Source organism: Athene noctua, chromosome 18 (genome assembly GCF_965140245.1).
Source record: "Athene noctua chromosome 18, bAthNoc1.hap1.1, whole genome shotgun sequence".
NCBI lineage: Eukaryota > Metazoa > Chordata > Aves > Strigiformes > Strigidae > Athene > Athene noctua.
Genome location: NC_134054.1, coordinates 6,524,839 through 6,546,241, shown reverse-complemented (window position 1 = coordinate 6,546,241; position 21,403 = coordinate 6,524,839). Strand labels below are relative to the sequence as shown.

Below are 21,403 nucleotides of genomic sequence, written 5' to 3'. Positions count from 1 at the left end.
GCCGCAGGGTCCCCACAGGCCCGTGAGGAATTTCTTTCTGTGCTGAAGCTGCTGCAGCAGATGAGAAGTGAATGTGGTGACTCAGCAGTGGCTGCAGAGGAATGCTGAGTCACCCTTTGCTTCCCCCTCCATGAGATAGAACAGGAAGAAAAGCCCCTTTTTCTCCCCTGGAGAAGTGATTTTCATTCGGGTGGCTGAGCTCACTATCAGCATGGACACAGAAGGCAGAAAATGCAGCCAACAGCTGAATAAGGATTGAATCCTCAGTGCAATGTTCTGTCGGGGTTTCGATGCACTAATGAGAGAGCTAACGAGTCCCTTTTGCAGTATTTGAAAAGCAAAGCTGGTTCCAGTGCTCCAAAACAAGACATAGGATCAGATCGGAGCCCGACACCTTTGTGGCATGGAGGCCGTGGGGTTCGAACGTCATGGCCCTGTTGTTCAGCAACAGAAGCTTTTGCTACCACAGGCATGAGGAAGTGGCTCCTGCTCATGGAGACGTGACAGTCGCTTCTCTCTGAGGACAAGGTGTTCAGGGCGTTGGTCATTGAAAACACTGCAGAAAAGACAATTGACTTGATTTGTAGGTGGGGAAACTGAGGCAAAGAGGGGCTTTGCTTTGCCTGCTCAGGGCTTGGCTCAGAGTCACTGGAAAGACCCAGCTATTCCCCAGATCCATATTTGTATTGGCTGCCTTTATGATGGTGAAGGTCATTGCACAAAAGGTGTAATCTTGACAAGATTCGGATAAATTCAATTAATAGTAGCTCTCAAAGTGGGGACTTTCTGTCCCCTGCATTGTGGCTTGCTACTGCTCACCACAGGAACAGTTCCTGCTTAAAAAATAGTCATTTTACTGCAAAAAATGAATTATGCCTACCCTTGCCTCCCCACAGGCAGGGTTAATCTCACTCCTGTACAGAGGGGACAGTGGGGACACCACGGGGCAGCAGTGCTCCCCGAGCCGCAGGACCTGTCTGCAAGGCACACAGCGTGCGGTGGCGACAGCAAAACAAGATTAATACAGCCAGGAGCCTCCAAAAGGGCTTTGCATTTGATGTGAGAGAGGAGAGAGATCAGAGTATGGAGGAGCTGGGATTAACATAAAATTACAAAACTTTCATTATGGGCTGAAGGGGCGTCCTGGGCTGTGTGCCCCCGTGGTGTGACCTGCCGGTGCCCCAGGCTGCGAGAACGCGTGGGAACACCGTCGCCGGTGGCACTGCCCTTGCCTCCTCCCCAGATGCAGCCTATTCTGTCTCCTCTTAGGTCAGCTGGATAGAAAAAGCGATTAATCTTTAGCCAGTTAATCTTCAGCCAGAAAAACCAGGAGCTGTGAGCCGGCTGAGAAACCCCCCACTTTCCCCTCCAGGTGGGGTTAAAAGGGGAGAAGTCCCTGAAAGAGGGAACAAGGGCATGGTAACAGCCCTGTCTGTGCACATGAACTTGAAGGGATGAGAGAGGAACTAAATTCACCGAAGGACTTTGCCTCCCTGGAAATGTTTCCAAGCTCTACTGGCTTTGCTTTGATCCTGACCTGGGTCCAGAGCATTGCAATGTGCCGTAAGGAAGCATGGTGCTCACGGAAAACCAGGTCCATGTGGGACAAGGGTTGATGTTTGGGCTCCCTGTATGTCTGGGCTTCCCAGACCTCCTCTAGAGGCACCGAGGACCACACCGGCCTCGCTGGTCCAGGAAAAGGATGCGGCATGGCAGCAATGGCACCGATACAGTGCCCAAGCTAAACGGGGAATCCCTCAACAACCCTCTGCTTCTTGCAGGAAGGGGGTTCATGGGGGTCAGTCCCTTGAAGGCTGGCCCCAAAAGTCCCCCAAGCCCTCATCCATTGCACACACAAGCTGTGTGCTCCCTCCCTCCACATTTATTTGCAGAGGGAATTACAGTCCTGCTGGGAAAACCTCCCCTGTGCTCTGATAACTGCCTGCATAGCCAGCTCTAAATGGCTTTTTGTAAAAGAATGACCAGGATTAACGAGGTTCCCTGCGTCACTGTTTACCTAGTGCTCCACCAGAGTGGGGGGAACAGGGCAGAGACCCCTTCCTCCTGCTGAGCCCCTTGGGCCACCAAGGAGTTGATACATACTGGGGACCAACATGGTGCCACCCAACACATGGCCAAGCCCTTCCTCATCTCCCTAGAGCACCAGCTGAGCTTCCCAGCTCGGTTTGGGATGGGTGGGATGCATGTGCATGCACCAGGAGTGCTGGTCCTGCAGACAGAGAAACTACAGGGCACCGTATTTCATGAGCTGGGGGCCGGATTGGGGACGATGCTCATTTTCTCTCTCCGTCACATTGCTGGGGAAGAAAGGGGGGTGTTTGCCATGCGGGTTGGCGTTGGGCATGCGCCCCCCCACGTGATGGGAACAGGGAGGCCATGCAGGGCTGCAGCTGGCCCTGTCCCCTCTGCAGAAATGCACTTGGTGACCCCAGGGCTGGCAGGGAGCTGCCTGGCGAGGCCATGGGGGTCCGCCAAGTGGTGCTGGTCCAACAAACCCCCCTCCTGTGGAGGGGACCCTCCTCTGCCATCCCCGTCTGCCTGCAGTGGGGGTCTTGCCTTCACCTGCTGCACTCTGGGTGGGGCTGGAGCTGCTGCAGCCGCCTTGTCACTGCACTGCTCCAGCCTTTGGATGTTTGCACATTCCTGCCTGTTAATGTGTCTTGTAAGGGCCAAAAGCCACCAGGATGGAGGGTTACTCCCCCCCCCAGCACCTGCAGGTCTGCTCCCTCTCTTCCCCAGCCAGGAATTGGCACTGTTCCCATGCCGGGTGGGAGCAGGCACTCCCCAAAGGAGGAAAAACAAATCCCTGTCTCACACTCAGGCAGCAATGCCTCTTCTAGGAGCAATGAGCATCCCACCCCTCAACACCAGCGAGCTCAAAATGCCCATGGATCTCCCAGGGCAGATGGCAGTGGCCTGTCCTGGTCAGGCATGGGGAGAAGGAGCACCGTTTTGGAGCAGAGCTGCGCTTCCCTCGGCTGCCAGGTTGGCACACTGCCAGGCCAAATTCTTTGCAATTTCTAGGTCAACACCCGCCTCTCAATGCCGCCAAGCCCTCCTGCTGCCTGCACCAGCCTCCAGCCCAGTGGCCCCCGTGTGCAGGATGGGCACATCCCTGGGGATCTGCACTCAATGTCCCCAGACCACTTAGCCCAGCTGGACTCATCCATAACCCCTGGGGCTTATGCCCACATTGCCCTGAACTGGGCCATTCCTCAAATGCACCTGCTTGCCCTTGTGCTACCTTTGCTGCCCAGCTCTGCCACAGCAGCACCCACGGGTGAGCTGTGTCTGCAGGGTGCAGAGCCTGCCCTTGCTGGTACTTTTTTTGGGAGGGGTGGGTGTTTAAAGGCCCATCCACTGGACTCAGACACCAAAGGAAGTGTTTGCTTTGGATTTCTAAAGCAAGTTTCTCACTGTCCTGATGGCAGTGGAAGAAAAACAACCCACCTCAGGACATGGGATGGCCCTAACACTCCAAACCTGGAAATAAATCACCTGAAAAAACAGCCTTTGTAAAGAAATCGTGGTGGCCCCGGTGCTTGTTTGCAAACTGGCCAAGTTTCGATCTTTGCATGACGTGGTTTCCCAAAGAAAGAGGCAATGTTGGCATCGCTCCAGCGGCTCAGCCCCTCTGCTGCGGGGGCTGGATGCTTCCCCCCCATCCATGGGGGCCGAATTTGGTGGCATGGGCTAAGCTGGAAGAGCAGAGCCCTGTGAGGCTGGGACCCCCCCACCCGGGCACACATTGGGGGGATGGCAGGGATGAGGTGGAAGGGGCAGCATGCCGAGTGTCTCCTCGTGACGGCAGGCATTTACGCAGAGGCTGTTGCATTGTGGCTCGGGTGAGCGGCTGCCGACGCTCCCCCCACAGCAGGGCAAGCCCCAGCCTGCCGGCGCATTGTGCCAGCCACGCCGTCAGGAACGGCCGCTGGCAACGGCCCACTGACCCGTCCCGGGGCTGCCCGAGGCACAGAGGGAGGCAGGGAGCTTTGCCGGGTGGGGTCCCCAGTTCCAGAGGACGTACCCCCCCATCCGTGCCCCCAAAACACAGCTGAAAACTCAAGAGTGCACACGTGCTCCTGTAGCACTGCCCCAGCATTGCTTTGGGCTGGATGCGGCCCCCAGCATAGCCCTGCTCCCTGCAGAGGGACCTAACCCAGGTTCAGCAGCATGAGCTGGGGAGCAGGACCAGGGGTTGGGGCACGGGGGGGGCGCCCAGAGCATGGGGGCTGTCCCCACAAGGTACTTTGGGTCAGATAATCAGATTCTGGTCCATATCAGACCACCGCCTTGCTCTGCCTCAGTTTCCCTATTAGGATGCTGTGAACCACCCAAGCTATGCGAATGCCACAGGCCCCACAGAGCTCTGCTAGCAATGCAAAGTCACTGCTGGAAAAACAGAAAAGGGGCTTCAATTTTCAGAGCCACCTTTCCCAGAGCCCCTGCAACCCCACAGAGAGGTGTTTGCATCCAGCCTGATCCCTCCAGGCAAAGACATCAGAGTCCAGTCCTGGGGCCCGTCACAGCCTGTCTGGGGTTTGCTATGGCACCTCCATTCCCTCAGATAAAAAAACCCTCTAAAAATCAGTGTCATAGGGGCAGGGAGTCCCTGAGCTGTCCCCGAGCTCTGCCCCTCACTGCAGGGAGCCAGGCTGCCCCGATGTCCCCCCTACTCCTGCCCCCCCCAGGGACCTGCCATACCAAGGGTGGAGCTTCTCATCCAAGGGTGCTTCCCATGAGATTTCCCATCCATGTGAACTCCTGGATGCACATTTGGGAACCTGTTTTTTCCCCAAACTCTCGAGGTTCATTCATTGCTATGCAAGGCGAGTCCATTCCCTACCCTCCTCCATCCTGTCTCCCCCTTCTTCCCCCTCACCACTCTGGCCATCCCAGCCTGAGACATTAAAATGGGCTGAATTTTTCACGATGGGGGGGGGAGGGAGAGAAAAATCTGGGGTGGAGGGAGAACCCATGAGCTGTGACCTCCTCCAAACGCACGGCACCAAATCCACACAAGGAAAACAAAAGGCAGGGAGATTAGCATTTCCAAACAGAGCAGAGATGGCCCCAATCTTTGAGCTATTTATTCTAAGCGTTGATTTTCAATATTTAGGATGATTAGCAAGTGAAAGCCGGCTGTTGCCAGAATGGCTCCATGCCAGTCCGGCACTCAATGGAAGGGAAAGAACTACATGGCAAGAAAAGGAGAGAAAAGAAGGGCTTATGTGTATATTTTTCCCCTTCTGTGAACGGGAGATTGGTTTGAGGTGTCAGTGTTTGCCCATCAGGGAGGGATGATGGATGAGGGGACGGCTGGGGGAATAACAGGAATAAATAATAAAGGAATAATTGCCCTGTGCTTAATAACCAGTTGGGGAAGGACCTGGTGGGGGCTGCAAAGGCTGACTTTGCAGAGAGTTTTTGGAGTTAGGCACTTTCGAGACCTGCTTTGGTGGGTGCTGGTGGTGGGATGCCCCCAAACGCAGCCACCTCTGGGCTGCAGTGGTCTGGGTTTTCATTGCATGTTGCCAAACACATAGAGCACAGGGGACACTGCCCACTCGGGGGTCCCCAACCCATCACCGCCCCTGTGCCAGGTGAGCTGGGGCAGCCCAGAGGGCTGGACCAGCCCCAGCCACAGGCTGCAATCCCGCTGCCAGCGGCAAGCCCAGGCAAGCCGGGTGCTGCCGCGTCCAGACCTCCTTCCTGGCACCGTGCTTCACCCTGAGCACACATGGGCTTTGTGTGGGCAGCAGCGTGGCGTCCTGCCTGCCTCTGTGCCCATGGGAAGCGATGCTCCCACCCCATAGCACCCCTACCTGTGCACCTCATGGCTACTGCTTAAAAATACTCCCCCACACCCAAACCATCCCACTGAAAGAAAAAAAATCACATCCAAGTTGGTTTTGTTGCTTTCAGAAGCTGAACAAAACTGAGGTTGTTTCAGGCCTTGCCTGGTGCCTCCTTTTTCACTTTAAAACCCTTGACTGGCTCCAGCAGCCTAGCATATTTTTTCCTGGCAAGGTCATTTTTTTCAGTCCTCTTGCAGGGGGGGATTGCTGGGTGCTCCTTTTTCCAGGGGGGTTAAAAACAGAAACTACACACTTGTGCCTGGCAAAACAAAGTAAATAAGTGGACCAAGGAACAAGAATGCTACCAGCTTTTTTCAGCCCTGCCAGTGCCACCACTCCTGGAGGGAAGCAGAGAACAGGTCCCCAGGTGCTACCAAGGGGGAGAAGGAGAAGCCAGGACAGGGAATTCCCTATTGCCTTTTAGGGTTCATGGTCCCCAGGCTGAAAGGAAGGCCTAGATCTGCCTCCAGAATTGCCCCCCAGACACATCAAAGCCACCCCCCACAGGAATAACCTTACCTCATCCCAAGGGCCATGTCCTGCTCTCCCAGCACAGAGCACACACAAGCCAGAGCCAGCCTCTGCACTGAGCACAGCTCTTATTTTGTGTTGAGATAGGCCAGATTTGGAGCAGCTGTGACCACTGCAGAGCAAATGGGCAGCCCTGAGGTTGACAGCTGCAGTGCCTGGTGCTGATGGGATCCAGTGGATCACTGGGGAGGTGGTAGGGTGCTCCTCATGTGCTGGGGAGACAGGAAGGGCTCTGTCCCCAGTGCAAGAGGGATGGGACACCCTGGAGCGGGTCCATCTGAAGCACCGATCTGGATGAGCCACGGGCAGGGTCTGGAGGGGGATGTCTGTCCCTGGGGATGCTCAGATGTGACAGGGGGGACTGGGCAGCCACCAAACAGTGGCCAGACCACCCTTCTGCAGCGTCCCCTTCCAGCCCCCTTATCCCACCATCCCAGTGGCAGCCCTGCCCCACACCTGTGGGCACAGAGAGGTGCCCACAGCCTGGCTAGGCCAGCCTTGCACCCAGCCCCTCATCCCTGAGCCAACCTGCCCTCCCCATGGGGCTCCCCAAAGCTGCTGCCCCCAGACCCCCCCACACCACCCCCCCACCCCGGCCTGTGCCGGGTGGGCTGGCAGCTGAGCGTACGCTGCTTTTCCACCCTGCCTTGGTAGAGCCCAACCTCAATGTAATTGGCCTCACGAGGGCTCAGCAATTCCTACAGCTTCTGTACAGCTCCTCTCACCGCCCTGTACCCAGGAGGGCTCCAAAGACACTTGTGTTTCTCAGGGCATCCACAGAGCTGGGTGGAGACGTGGCACAAGCAGAGGGATAGTGCCAGGCACTCATACCATATCACTGTCAGGAGCTCCCCGCAGGGGCAGGGCAGGATGCTCCAGGGGTTGGGAGCAGCTCCCAGGACTCTGGACAGCAGGCACAGCCACCCTTGTGCCACACAGGCAGTGTGTAACCATTGCCATGCAGGTGGTTTGTGCCTCAGTTTCCCTGCGGAGCATTGCTGTACTGCCGTGAAGGGGGGTGATAGCACCCATGTACCAGGGCATGGTGTGCAACCAGGGCTGGGCTGGTGAAATGTCCCCTGCTTCCAGGGAAGAGGGTCAGATAGAGCCAGGCAGTGCTGGAAGGAAACAAGGAGGCCAAAGGGGGTTTTCTTCTTCATTGTTTTTTTCTTTCTTTTTTTTTAAATTGGTAAATAACTTCCCATGAAAAAGGTTAAATGCACACATATGTCTGCAGTTTTCAGCATCGGTATAGAGGCTCCAAACCACAAAAATAAAACAAGAACAAATAAAAAGCAGCATTGCCAATACAGAGATCAACATCTACACCGACCCCCACAGCCCCCCAGTGACACAGCCCTTGCTCCCCAGCCCCAGGACACCATCCCCAGATGTGTGGGGGACTTCAGATGCTGGCATGCAGGAAAAGCAGCAGCCTCAGCCCCAGCTCTGCTGCTTGCACGAGCTGAAGATGTTGGTTCTCAGCCTGTCCCACGCTTTACTGGGGGGATGTGGGAGCTGCACTCCCACCTCCACAGCTCCAACCCTCTCCCCAAATTCAGATGCAAATCACTCCAAGGGTAATTTATGGGTTTTTTAAGCTTGTTTATCAATTTATAGTACACCTATACTCTTGCTAAATTATAGGACCTCACATTGAAGGTCCCAAGTGCTTTTGTCACCAAAAGAGAAACTTTACATTCTTCAATTTTTTGGCAAGTCTAAGACACGCCACAGAACTACAGCTTCTACTTACTCCAATAGGTAATGGCTGCTCTATCTCCAATAATCTACAGCAAAGGAGAGGCAAAGAATCCAGTTCTCGAGGGCTTCAAGTCCGGTTTTGGCAGAGTTTAGCTCTACTCCCACAATGTTTGAGCTACATTGCAGAGACCCTGCCACACTCTTGCTGCACACTGAGCCAAAGGGCCAAAGCTTCAGTTTGTGTCAGTCCCACTGGCTATCCTGGCTGATGAGCTGCTCCCAGTGAGATGGGACTTCATCTGTGCTGCTGGCCCCAGGCTTGTCTGTGGCCTGAGCTCCTGAATGGAGCCAAATGTGGATTTTTTACAGTCCCACCTGGGAGTATTTGTTGGGAAGTGACCTCATGGCCACCACCTGATCATTTTCCTTACGGCTCTCCCAAAAGCACGTCTTTAATCAGGGTCCTGTGTTGCCTTGGGTGAGCAAAAGAAGTGCAAAGCAACAGTCTTGGAAAAAACAAGGCAGAGGAGCTGTGTGAGCTGCTGAAAGACAGAGAGGGTGGATGCTTGTCTAGACCCTCTAGCAAATGCAATGATGATTTGGGGTACAAAAAGTATGAAAGCTGCTTCTGAGAGCGACCAGGTCCTGCATCCTTAATGAAACCTGTTGCTGCTGCTGCTGCTGCTGCTGCTGCTCCCCCAGCCTTGGGGTCTGCGTAGGGATTTCTCTCACATCCCACTTCTCTCCCTGCTGCAGCTTTTCCAGCAGTTTCTTGGGGCATTTTCCCCCTCAGGTCTCAAGTATCTTCTCACAGAGGTGCTACCACCAGCGCTGATGGGCTCAGCCTTGGCCAGCAGCGGGGCCGACTTGGAGCCGGGGAAGCTTCTAGCAGCTTCTCACAGGAGCCACCCCTGTAGCCCCTCGCCTGCTGCCAAAACGCCGCTGCAACAACCCAACCCGACGCCCAAACTGCATTTCCCCTAGCGCCCTGCTATTAAGAAATGCTACTGCAAAAATTAGAGCTTTCTTTGAATAGTTTATATTTAATAGATTAGAGAAAAACATCTAAAAAAGCAAGCGTGCTGAGTTTATAAACCCTTTCTTCTTCTCTCAGCATAAGTTGGGAGGGAAGTTGAACTTGGCAGAATCCAGAAGGGACTCCTATCTACTTGCTAGCTAATTATCACACTACCTACCATCTCCTCTAAACAGAAAAAGGAAGGAGACAGACAAACGGGGAGGGAATTGCACTTAGCCTATTGAGTCTCAAACCAACAGGAATCTTGTGTCTTGGATGGGATTTAACAGGTGCTCTCCTTTAGTTCTGAAGGAACATATGTCCAGGCCATGGAAAAAAAAAAAAAAGGAAATTCACATTTTTTTCATTTACGAGTAGAAAAATAAGTAGTATTATATTTGTTCTTTTGAGGAAATTCTTGCACTAGACACTGCTGATGTGACCATTAAAGATATATCAAACAGTCCTTGTGCTGGTATTTTTTTCTCCACCCGGTGTTTCCCCCCTGGTCAGTCATCTGAGGAGGAAGCTGGTCAAAGGCACTGTAGATGTCTCTGTCTCTGGAACGTTTTGTCCCTTGGGAGTGCCAGCAGCATGGGGGGAGCATCCTCCTACAGTCTGTGGGGGCTCTGAAGGGTGTCTGGTCTCTTAGATGAGAGATGCCAGACTGCTCCAGTCACTCCCACCTGCTGGCAAAGAGGCATCGCTGAGGTCAAACAACTGCTCAATGTTGACAGAGTTGGAGAGGTCATCCTCTGTCTCTTCAGACCAGGGATGCTGTAAGAGGGAAGTGGCCATAAAGGCTTCACCAAAGTCCAGATTGTTCTGGTTGGGTTCGGTGAGGACCTGATCCTGGTCCTGGGCACAGTCCCCGTGCTGCCCATCTGCTGTCAAGTCCAGGTTGACTGTTGTGGGGTTGTCTGGAGGTGTGAGCTCCAGATCCTCAAAAAGGGAGAATTCACCATTCAGGTTGGTGTCAAAGATGGCTTCCCAGTCAAAGTTCCCTTTCAGTGATCCTAAGTCAGGCTGCTCATCCTGGCTCAGCAAGGCAGAGTTGGAAAGCCGAGGCACCTTAGCCACTTGCTGGAGTGAGGGCTGCTTGCGCTTGTGCCCTGCTGGATTGAGGTTCAGTTCGATGGTGACTCCTTCTAACTCTTTCAGCAGCTGCTGCGACTCCATGTTTATGTTGAGGATGTTATTGGAGGCGGGAGCCGAAGCAGCTGGGCTGGCGACACACTGATCTTCTGGCTGGGCTCTTTCGGCGAAGGCCGGATTGAGCTGCACGGGGGTCATTCGCCGCTTTTTGGAGGCACCATTCTTGAGCCGGTCAGCGTATTGGGGGTCCAGCTTCCAAAAGCCACCTTTCCCTGGCTCGCCCTTCTCCCGAGGTACCTTGATGAAGCACTTGTTTAAGGACAGGTTGTGCCGGATGGAATTCTAGACCCAAAAGAGAAAATAAACAAGGCTGAATGCTTGTCTGCTGCTGCAGCCACCACCTGTGTGCAGAGGCTGGTGGAAAAGGCCATTTTCAGCAAGGACCTTTGGGAAAAAGCAAGCAGAAACAGCAATGTCAAGCCAGCCTGGACTGCATGCCCAGCAGAAAGTCCCCCGCCCCGAGTCACTGACAGAGTTTTCTTGCCTCTCGTCTGCTCCAGCCAGAGGTGGCAGGAGCCAAGGGGGTCGAGCGAGGACTTGCCAACCAAGAGGAACTTTGGGGCAACTGTTCTTGGCTGTGACTTTTGACTGTGGGGCCTTGGATCATGGCGAGCACTGGCAGGACCCAGACAGACTTGCTCCAGGCGTGGAGCTAAGCTGGAGGAGGGCAGGTCCTCCTCCATGGCTAAGGAAGGGTCTTTACCCTGCTGTGGCCAGGACCCCATTACAAGTGGCAACACATGGCAGTGCCCTGGCAGGTGGCATCATCTGGGTCCTCCTTCAATCCCTCACTTCATCTGCACGTATTCCTAGTGTTGAGGGGAAATGGCCAAAAAATAAGCACCATGCCTCCGGGCAGACAGGCAGAACTGGAGAGACACGAGGGCTGTTTCACCACAGCCCCATATGTCCCCAGAGGTGCATCCTGGCCTGGGGAAGCATGGTGTGAAATCACTGCATCTTCATCACCACTCAAATGAGCTGAGGGGGAAAAAAAAAAAAGACAAAAAAAAAGAAAAAGAGGACTTTCTGCTCCCGTTGAGCTGTTCTGACAACCTGAATATGCCTGGAGTGATGTGAATAATCAGAAAGGAAACTCAGTTATTGGGTAAATAATCCAGTGTTGGACTCCACAAAGCCAAGACTGTATTAAGAGATTGGATATGGTAGAGGTTTTTTTTTTTTAATGTTGCCTGGATATCTTTATGCTTATTCATCCATAATCCGTAGTGCCGAATAGGAAAAACAAGGCTTGAATACTTAGAGCTGTTGAAAAACACACACGCGCACATGCACACACACACACACACACACTACAAAACCCTCCTCTAGGCTGAAGCTCCTTGGGTGTGTTGGCTCCTCTCCAAAGCACTCAGCTCCCACAGGAATATATCCATCTCCCCCTGGAGCATGGGTGGCATGACCTTTCCAGGCTGTCTTCACGTACGGGAATCAGGATAGGGGATGAGAACACAGCCTTGAAAAGACAGAAAGAAAAAAAAAAAGAGACAGAAAGAAAATAAAACAGACAGAAAGAAAATAAAACAGACAGAAAGAAAATAAAAGAGACAGAAAATAAAAGAGACAGAAAGAAAATAAAAGAGACAGAAAGAAAATAAAAGAGACAGAAAGAAAGGAAAAAAAAATAAAAAAGAAAAAAAGAAGCAGCAGGAGCACAGATAACCCCGCAAACAGTCCAGGCTGTGGTAACTCCAGATTTATCGTTTCACAAAGTTTTACAAGGGTCACAGACTTGCAAGCTGAATTCTCTGCTCCCCATCTGCCCTCCCCATGCCAAACTCGATTCAGCCTGGGCTGCCCTCTATTATCACCCGGTCAGAGAACGTATTTGTCATTCCTGCCTGCAAGAATCCTGTGAATCCCCTGCAGCCCTGCAGAGAGGGATTGGAAACCTTCTTTCTTTCTGGAAGGCACCCCGTTAATTAAAACCGCGATGATCCTCCAGCCACGAGTTTGCAGGAGAAAGTCAACCCGCTGGCACACAGCTCGTCCTCCCTCCTGGCTCCCCTAGGTCCCCCCAGCACAGGGGAGGCCGGGGGACCCGGGTGGTCCTGGAAGGGAAGCGGGGAGTTCCCTTCCCCGTGATGGGCTCCAAGAGCCACCAGAGACCCACCTGCCTGGGGAGAAGGTGGGCAGCGCCTGGGCAGGGGGTTTGCAGGGCTTTTGCCCAGCCCTGCCTGGGTGAGCCCTGGCTGCTGGGATCACTGGCACACTGCGGATTTGGGCTGGGAATAAGCGGAGCGGAGGGATGAGCCACCTGGGTCCCTCCTGCCCTGCCACACCGCAGAGAGCGTCGCATGCTGAAGATCCCCTTGTGTGATGGAGGAGGGCAGGGAGCCAAGGTGGCTGGGAAAAGCCCCCAAAAGCTGGTGAGCCAGGGGGCTGTCCCCTACCCCCTGGGGACACGTTGGTGCTCAATGGGGACAGCAGCCCTATAGGCCCTCTCTCGGGCTGCCCTCTGAGGCCTCCCCAGCTCGGCACACTGATGGAGCCTCCTTTGCCTGTCCAAGGGGACAGACCTGCCCTCTGGCCTGCCTGGAAAGCGGCAGCACTTCTGCTCGGAACCTGCCCAGCCAGGGCTTTGTCCAACAAGCAGCATCTCCGTGGGGATCCTCTGCTACGACTGGTCCTCAGCGCCCCGCGATGCTGGTGATTTCGTCTGTGCTCGGCGTCGAGGGACTCAGGACCCCATGAGAGTTCCAGGAAGGTGGAGCTGGGGACAGTTTCCCATTACAGCCCTTCCCCACCGGCTGCCAGTGCTGCTCTGCTCCCAGTGGGATGCAGTATCCCCACAGGAGTTTGCCTTGCCCGCCGGAGGCTGTGGAAAGCCCTCCCCAGCCCTGCGGGGAGAGAGAACAAGCAAGGGGGTCTCCACATCTCCTACCTGCCAGGTGGGATCGGCGTGTCGGAAATAGCAGAAGTTGTCAGTAATCCACTTGTAGATGGCAGAGAGTGTGATGTGGGGCTTATCGCTGGCTTCCATCGCCATGCAGATGAGGGTGGCGTAGGAGTAGGGGGGCTTGACGTGCGGGTTGGTCTTGTAGTCCACGTCATCCGTGAGCTGGGGGTGTGTGGCCATGACGTATTGTGCTGCCCTTGAGGTGGAGGAGGAGATGGGCTTGCAGGGAGTGTAGGGCATGCCCATACACGCCGGGTCAGCAGCCAGGGGTGAACATGGGGCGGCAAAGCTGTGGATGCCGTGACCATCGAGGGGACCTGGGCCACTGGGGCAGCAAGAGGACTTCCCCATGCTGGTGTTCTTTATTGAGAAGTCCTGCAGCCACATGAGGCTGGTTAGGCTGTCATCCAGTTCATCTGAGTCCTCCATGCCATCCAACTGCCTTTTAAACTTTCCTGCCCGCTGGCAGCTCAGCCACCCCTCAGCCATGGCTCAGCACCTCTTGGCGTACGTCAAGGGGAGGGAGGGGACAGGGCAGATCCTACAACAGGAACAGGGAGAGGCTTGAGGCCCCCTGCGGTGCAGCCGCTCTCTGGCAGCCGGGCAGGGCTGGGCACGGCTGCTCCCGCTGCCGCTGCCTCAGCCCCGTCCCCGGGCGGCCGCGCTCGGGAGCTGCAACGCCGCCCCCGGGGGTGCTTTAGCGGCCCTGACCCTCGGGGAATGCCCTCAGCCCGCCGTGCCCCGGGCTCACCCACACCCCGCGCGGGTGCCGCTGCCCAGCAAAGCCTTCGGCCGAAGCAAAATGCAAAACCAAAGAGCAACACCCGCCGCCCCCCCAATCCCCCAAACAACCCCCCACAGTCCGAGCGCAGCCCTGCCGTCCCACAAAGGGAGGATCTTTCTCCTCCCCGCCGCTAGCAGGACAAAATCTCAGCACCCGGCCGGCCCCTCCGCTCCCGACCCCGCCGCTTTCCGGCTCTTTCTGCTCCTCCCTACACCCGGGGGACCCCCGGCCCCGCTCCCAGCAACGGCCTTTGCCCCTTTGAATGAAGGCTCAGGGCAGCGGCAGTTTGGTCCCCAGTGTCACCCCCCCCTCCCCGGCAAACTCCTGTGCCCTCAGTAAGGGAGGCCCCAGCAACGCTCGCGGGAGAGGGCGGGGGGCGAGGAAGTAAAAGAGTAAAAAGCGTAAAAAGCGTAAAAAGCACAGAACATGCGCCCCCCCGCGCAAGCCTCCGGCCCCTGACAGCCGGCATCGATGGCCCGAGCTGCCCGGCCGAGCCCCCGGCAGAGCTGTCCCGCTGTCCCACCGCCCTCCCCAGCCAGCCCACCGCTCCCCGCCGCTTTCGGCCACCGCTGCCGGCCCTTACCCCGTCCCGGCGATGGCCCCCAACTTCCAAACTTCAAGCCCGAGCACGGAGACGTAAAAAAAAAACCACGAGGATGGGGGAAAAAAGAAAAAAAAAAAAAAAAAAAAAAAAAAAGAGGCCAAAAATGAAAAGCGGCCGCAAGTGCGGAGCGGGGGGTGGCGGGAGGTGGTCGGTGCTGCTCCCGGCGCCGGGCCCAGCCGCCGAGTCCCCGGGATGTCCCGGCCGCTCAGGGGCTGCCGTTAAGTAGCGGCTCCGAAAGGCTTCCCGCGTTGCCACGGCGACGCTCCGCCCCGTCGCCAGCTCCCGGCCCTGCCATTGGCCCCGGCGTTGCCATGGGGAGCTGGAGGGCACCTGCCAATCTGGCTGGGACGGGGCCATCTGGGGACCGATCCCGGGCTGGGGGAGCCCCTGGAGGGGTCGGACGGGCAGGGCTGGGGCACCCCGGGATGCGCCGGGGGCCCCACAGCCGGGGCCCAAATCCGGCCCCGGCAAACCCCAAACCTGGGTCCTGCCCCCCGCCCCCCCTCCGGGGCTTGGCACAGGCACGACCCCGGCCCTTTCCTCCTGCCCGTGCCCCCACACTGCCCCGCTGGCCCTGAGCAGCCCACAGCGACTGGGGCAGAGCTGAAGGGGGCAGGGGCCCGGCAGGCCCCCCAGTTAAACAGGGGGGTGCGCCTTTAGCTCCTTCCAAAGATGACAGCCCCGTGGCCCTGGAAGAAATCCCTGAGCCCACCGTTGCCAGCCCGAGGGCTTGAGCAGAGACCAGGGAGGGACCCCCCCTCCCCAGCCCAGGGGCTTGGCTGAGAGCAGCCAGGAAGCCCAGGGGCAGCCTGTTTGCTTTCAGCCCACAGCACAAGGCTGCCCTTGGGGGCACCGTGGGGCTTCGGCGGGTCTCGGGGAGCTTCGCACTCCTCCTCCCGTGGGCACTTCTCCTGCCCACTGCCCCAGTGCGGAAGGGCGTTGCAGAGCAAGGGCCAGGGGAGCAGCCAGACCCGCTCTCAAGGGCGGCTGCTGCCTGCTGAAGGGCTGTGGACCAGGAGGGATTTTCCTGCCCGGATCCCTGAGGATTTGGGCAAGACAGGCTGGGGGGGTCAAACCCTCTCCCCAGCACACAGGCAGCTGCCCCTCTGATTGGGCCTGTCCCCAGTGGCCGCAGGCCGGGAGCTGACCCGTGCTGGCACCGGCGGTGGAGGAGGCAGGAGGCAACTCCCAGGCAAGCAGAAATTTATTTGGCTTTTAAAGCGCACCTTGAATCGGGCTCAGCGTTGCCCTGGGTGAGCAAAAGAAGTGCAAAGCAACAGTCTAGACCCTCTAGCAACTGCAGTGATGATCTGGGGTACAACCAGTATGAAAGCTCCTTCTGAGAGTGACCAGGTCCTGCATCCTTAAGGAAACCTGCTGCTGCTGCTGCTGCTGCTCCCCCGGCCTTGGGGTCTGCGTAGGGATTTCTCTCACATCCCACTCCTCTCCCTGCTGCAGCTTTTCCAGCAGTTTCTTGGGGATTTTTCCCCTCAGGTCTCAAGTATCTTCTCACAGAGGTGCTACCACCAGCGCTGATGGGCTCAGCCTTGGCCAGCAGCGGGGCCGACTTGGAGCCGGGGAAGCTTCTAGCAGCTTCTCACAGGAGCCACCCCTGTAGCCCCTCGCCTGACGCCAAAAAAACCAACGCCCAAACTGCATTTCCCCTAGCGCCCTGCTATTAAGAAATGCTACTGCAAAAATTAGAGCTTTTTTTTGAATAAATCATATTTAATAGAGAAAAACAAATAAATAAGCAAACGTGCTGAGTTTATAAACCCTTTCTTCTTCTCTCAGCATAAGTTGGGAGGGAAGTTGAACTTGGCAGAATCCAGAAGGGACTCCTATCTACTTGCTAGCTAATTATCACACTACCTACCATCTCCTCTAAACAGAAAAAGGAAGGAGACACAGACAAACGGGGAGGGAATTGCACTTAGCCAATCGAGTCCCAAACCAACAGGAATCTTGTGTCTTGGATGGGATTTAACAGGTGCTCTCCTTTAGCCCTGAAGGAACATATGGCCTGTCCATTAAAAAGAGCTAATGAACTGACAAACTGACTATATAAATATATAAATATATAAATATATAAATTAAAAAAATAGAGAGAGAATTCACATTCTTTGCTTTAAAAGTAAAAAAATAGTGTTATATTTTTTCATGGGGGAAACTCTTGCACTAGACACTGCTGATGTGACCATTAAAGATATATCAAACAGTCCTTGTGCTGGTATTTTTTTCTCCACCCGGTGTTTCCCCCCTGGTCAGTCATCTGAGGAGGAAGCTGGTCAAAGGCACTGTAGATGTCTCTGTCTCGGGAACGTTTTGTCCCTTGGGAGTGCCAGCAGCATGGGGGGAGCATCCTCCTACAGTCTGTGGGGGCTCTGAAGGGTGTCTGGCCTCTTAGATGGGCGATGCCAGACTGCTCCAGTCACTCCCACCTGCTGGCAAAGAGGCATCGCGGGGCTCAAACAACTGCTCGATGTTAACACAGTTGTAGAGGTCATCCTCTGTCTCTTCAGACCAGGGATGATGCAGGAGGGAAGTGGCCAACCAGGTTTCACCAAAGTCCAGGTTGTTCTCACTGGATTCGGTGAGGACCTGCTCCTGGCCCTGGGCACAGTCCCCGTGCTGCCCGTCTGCTGTCGAGTCCAGGTTGACTTTTGAGGGCTTGTTTGGAGGCGTGAGCTCCAGATCTTCAAAATGGCACAGTTCCCCAGTCAGGCTGGTGCCAAAGATGGCTTCCAAGGCCAAGTGCCCTTCCAGCCATCCCAGCTCAGGCTGCTCCCCCTGGCTCGGCAAGGCAGAGTTGGAAAGCCGAGGCACCACTTGCTGGAGCGAGGGCTGCTTGCACTTGTGCCCTGCTGGACTGGAGTCCAGGGCGCCGGTGACTCCTTCTAACTCTTCCAGCAGCTGCTGCGACTCCACGCTGACAGTGAGGATGTTCTTGGAGGCGGGAGACGAAGCAGCTGGGCTGGCGACGCACTGATCTTCTGGCTGGGCTCTGTCGGTGGAGGCCGGGTGGAGCTGCACTGGGGACATTCTCAACTAACAAACTAACTGACAAACTAACAAACTAACTGACAAACTAACAAACTAACTGACAAACTAACAAACTAACTGACAAACTAACAAACTAACTGACAAACTTACAACTATCAAACTTACAACTATCAAACTTACAACTATCAAACTTACAACTATCAAACTTACAAACTTATGAAAGAACGAACTTACTAACACACTAATGAAGTTTTAACAGACTAACGGATGAACTGACTATAAATGAATAAATATATAAATAAATAAAAATTACATATATATATATATATATATATATATATATAAAATTCACAGTCCTTCCTTTAGAAGTAAAAAAATAGTGTTATATTTCTTCATGGGGGAAACTCATGCTGTAGACACTGCTGCTGTGACCATTAAAGTTATAGCAAGCAGTTCTTGCACGGTATTTTTTTCTCCCCCCCGTGTTTCCCCCCTGGTCAGTCATCTGAGGAGGATGCCAAACTGCTCCACTCGCTGCCATCCACTGGCAAAGAGGGAACACGGGGCTCAAACAACTGCTCGATGTTAACACAGTTGTAGAGGTCATCCTCTGTCTCTTCAGACCAGGGATGATGCAGGAGGGAAGTGGCCAACCAGGTTTCACCAAAATGCAGGTTGTTCTCACTGGATTCAGTGAGGACCTGCTCCTGGCTCTGGGCACAGTCCCCGTGCTGCCCGTCTGCCGTCAAGTCCAGGTTGACTCTTGTGGCCTTGTTTGGAGGCGTGAGCTCCAGATCTTCAAAAAGGGACAATTCCCCAGTCAGGCTGGTGTCAAAGATGGCTTCCAAGGCCAAGTCCCCTTCCAGCCATCCCAGCTCAGGCTGCTCCCCCTGGCTCGGCACGGCAGAGTTGGAAAGCCGAGGCACCTTAGCCGAGGCAGGAGCTGGAGCAGCTGGGCTGGCGACACACTGAGCTTCTGCACGGGCTCTTTTGGTGGAGGCCGGCTGGAGCTGCACGGGGGTCATTCGCCGCTTTCTGGAGCCGCCGTTCTTGAGCTGGTCGGAGTACTGGGGGTCCAGCTTCCAAAAGCCACCTTTCCCCGGATCGCTCTTCTCCCGAGGCACCCTGATGAAGCACTTCTGCAGGGACAGGTTGCGCCGGATGGAATTCTGGACCCAAAAGAGAAAAAAAACAAGGCTGAATGCTTGTCTGCTGCTGCAGCCACCACCTGTGTGCAGAGGCTGGTGGAAAAGGCCATTTTCAGCAAGGACCTTTGGGAAAAAGCAAGCAGAAACAGCAATGTCAAGCCAGCCTGGACTGCATGCCCAGCAGAAAGTCCCCCGCCCCGAGTCACTGACAGAGTTTTCTTGCCTCTCGTCTGCTCCAGCCAGAGGTGGCAGGAGCCAAGGGGGTCGAGCGAGGACTTGCCAACCAAGAGGAACTTTGGGGCAACTGTTCTTGGCTGTGACTTTTGACCGTGGGGCCTTGGATCATGGCGAGCACTGGCAGGACCCAGACAGACTTGCTCCAGGCGTGGAGCTAAGCTGGAGGAGGGCAGGTCCTCCTCCATGGCTAAGGAAGGGTCTTTACCCTGCTGTGGCCAGGACCCCATTACAAGTGGCAACACATGGCAGCACCACGGGAGGTGGCACCAGCAGCAGGAGCACAGATAACCCCGCAAACAGTCCAGGCTGTGGTAACTCCAGATTTATCGTTTCACAAAGTTTTACAAGGGTCACAGACTTGCAAGCTGAATTCTCTGCTCCCCATCTGCCCTCCCCATGCCAAACTCGATTCAGCCTGGGCTGCCCTCTATTATCACCCGGTCAGAGAACGTATTTGTCATTCCTGCCTGCAAGAATCCTGTGAATCCCCTGCAGCCCTGCAGAGAGGGATTGGAAACCTTCTTTCTTTCTGGAAGGCACCCCGTTAATTAAAACCGCGATGATCCTCCAGCCACGAGTTTGCAGGAGAAAGTCAACCCGCTGGCACACAGCTCGTCGTCCCTCCTGGCTCCCCTAGGTCCCCCCAGCACAGGGGAGGCCGGGGGACCCGGGTGGTCCTGGAAGGGAAGCGGGGAGTTCCCTTCCCCGTGATGGGCTCCAAGAGCCACCAGAGACCCGCCTGCCCGGGGAGAAGGTGGGCAGCGCCTGGGCAGGGGGTTTGCAGGGCTTTTGCCCAGCCCTGCCTGGGTGAGCCCTGGCTGCTGGGATCACTGGCACACTGCGGATTTGGGCTGGGAATAAGCGGAGCGGAGGGATGAGCCACCTGGGTCCCTCCTGCCCTGCCACACCGCAGAGAGCGTCGCATGCTGAAGATCCCCTTGTGTGATGGAGGAGGGCAGGGAGCCAAGGTGGCTGGGAAAAGCCCCCAAAAGCTGGTGAGCCAGGGGGCTGTCCCCTACCCCCTGGGGACACGTTGGTGCTCAATGGGGACAGCAGCCCTATAGGCCCTCTCTCGGGCTGCCCTCTGAGGCCTCCCCAGCTCGGCACACTGATGGAGCCTCCTTTGCCTGTCCAAGGGGACAGACCTGCCCTCTGGCCTGCCTGGAAAGCGGCAGCACTTCTGCTCGGAACCTGCCCAGCCAGGGCTTTGTCCAACAAGCAGCATCTCCGTGGAGATCCTCTGCTATGCCTGGTCCTCAGCGCCCCGCGATGCTGGTGATTTCGTCTGTGCTCGGCGTCGAGGGACTCAGGACCCCATGAGAGTTCCAGGAAGGTGGAGCTGGGGACAGTTTCCCATTACAGCCCTTCCCCACCGGCTGCCAGTGCTGCTCTGCTCCCAGTGGGATGCAGTATCCCCACAGGAGTTCGCCTTGCCCGCCGGAGGCTGTGGAAAGCCCTCCCCAGCCCTGCGGGGAGAGAGAACAAGCAAGGGGGTCTCCACATCTCCTACCTGCCAGGTGGGATCGGCGTGTCGGAAATAGCAGAAGTTGTTGCTAATCCACTGGCAGATGGCGGAGAGGGTGATGGGCTTGTCGCTGGCTTCCATCGCCATGCAGATGAGGGTGGCGTAGGAGTAGGGGGGCTTGACGTGCGGGTTGGTCTTGTAGTCCACGTCATCCGTGAGCTGGGGGTGCGTGGCCATGGCGTGTTGTGCTGCCCTTGAGGTGGAGGAGGAGACGGGCTTGCAGAGAGCCTGGGACGTGGGCACGCACAGCGGCTCAGCGGCCAGGGGCGAGCATGGGGCGGCAAAGCTGGGGATGCTGGGACCGTCGATGGGACCGGCTATGCCGATGTCCTTGAGGGAGAAGTCCCGCAGCCACATGAGGCTGGTCACACTGTCTACCCGGCGGCCCGAGTGCCCCATGCGAGCCGCCGGCCTTCTGGTCTCTCCTGCCCGCTGGCAGCTCAGCCGCCCCTCAGCCATGGCTCAGCACCTCTTGCGTTGATGGGACTGCCGCACGTCAAGGGGAGGCAGGGAGGGATGGAGGGAAGGGGACAGGGAGGGAGGCAGGAAGGCAGGGAGGGGATGGGGGCAGATCCTGCAAGAAAAACAGGGAGAGGCTTGAGGCCCCCTGCGGTGCAGCCGCTCTCTGGCAGCCGGGCAGGGCTGGGCACGGCTGCTCCCGCTGCCGCTGCCTCAGCCCCGTCCCCGGGCGGCCGCGCTCGGGAGCTGCAACGCCGCCCCCGGGGGTGCTTTAGCGGCCCTGACCCTCGGGGAATGCCCTCAGCCCGCCGTGCCCCGGGCTCACCCACACCCCGCGCGGGTGCCGCTGCCCAGCAAAGCCTTCGGCCGAAGCAAAATGCAAAACCAAAGAGCAACACCCGCCGCCCCCCCAATCCCCCAAACAACCCCCCACAGT

At 56.2% G+C, this 21,403-nt stretch overlaps 2 protein-coding genes across 2 annotated transcripts; both read right to left on the bottom strand.

Moving 5' to 3' along the window:
* Nucleotides 1-9,780: 9,780 nt before the first annotated feature.
* LOC141967868 (forkhead box protein J1-B-like) lies at nucleotides 9,781-13,696 on the bottom strand. Its single transcript, XM_074922067.1, has 2 exons — nucleotides 13,193-13,696; nucleotides 9,781-10,569 (listed from the first exon to the last, which is right to left on the bottom strand). The coding sequence occupies exons 1-2, from the start codon at nucleotides 13,694-13,696 to the stop codon at nucleotides 9,781-9,783; spliced, it is 1,293 nt and encodes a 430-aa protein (XP_074778168.1).
* Nucleotides 13,697-18,095: 4,399 nt separating this feature from the next.
* LOC141968067 (forkhead box protein J1-like) lies at nucleotides 18,096-20,967 on the bottom strand. Its single transcript, XM_074922402.1, has 2 exons — nucleotides 20,494-20,967; nucleotides 18,096-18,767 (listed from the first exon to the last, which is right to left on the bottom strand). The coding sequence occupies exons 1-2, from the start codon at nucleotides 20,965-20,967 to the stop codon at nucleotides 18,096-18,098; spliced, it is 1,146 nt and encodes a 381-aa protein (XP_074778503.1).
* Nucleotides 20,968-21,403: the final 436 nt, after the last annotated feature.

Bases quoted from the DNA above. Each gene is read 5' to 3' on its own strand.
- LOC141967868 (XM_074922067.1), bottom strand. From the start codon at position 13,696: ATGGCTGAGGGGTGGCTGAGCTGCCAGCGGGCAGGAAAGTTTAAAAGG. The intron at 10,570-13,192 runs GTAGGAGATGTG...TTTTGGGTCTAG, and splicing joins ACGCCGATCCCACCTGGCAG to AATTCCATCCGGCACAACCT.
- LOC141968067 (XM_074922402.1), bottom strand. From the start codon at position 20,967: ATGGCTGAGGGGCGGCTGAGCTGCCAGCGGGCAGGAGAGACCAGAAGG. The intron at 18,768-20,493 runs GTAGGAGATGTG...TTTTGGGTCCAG, and splicing joins ACGCCGATCCCACCTGGCAG to AATTCCATCCGGCGCAACCT.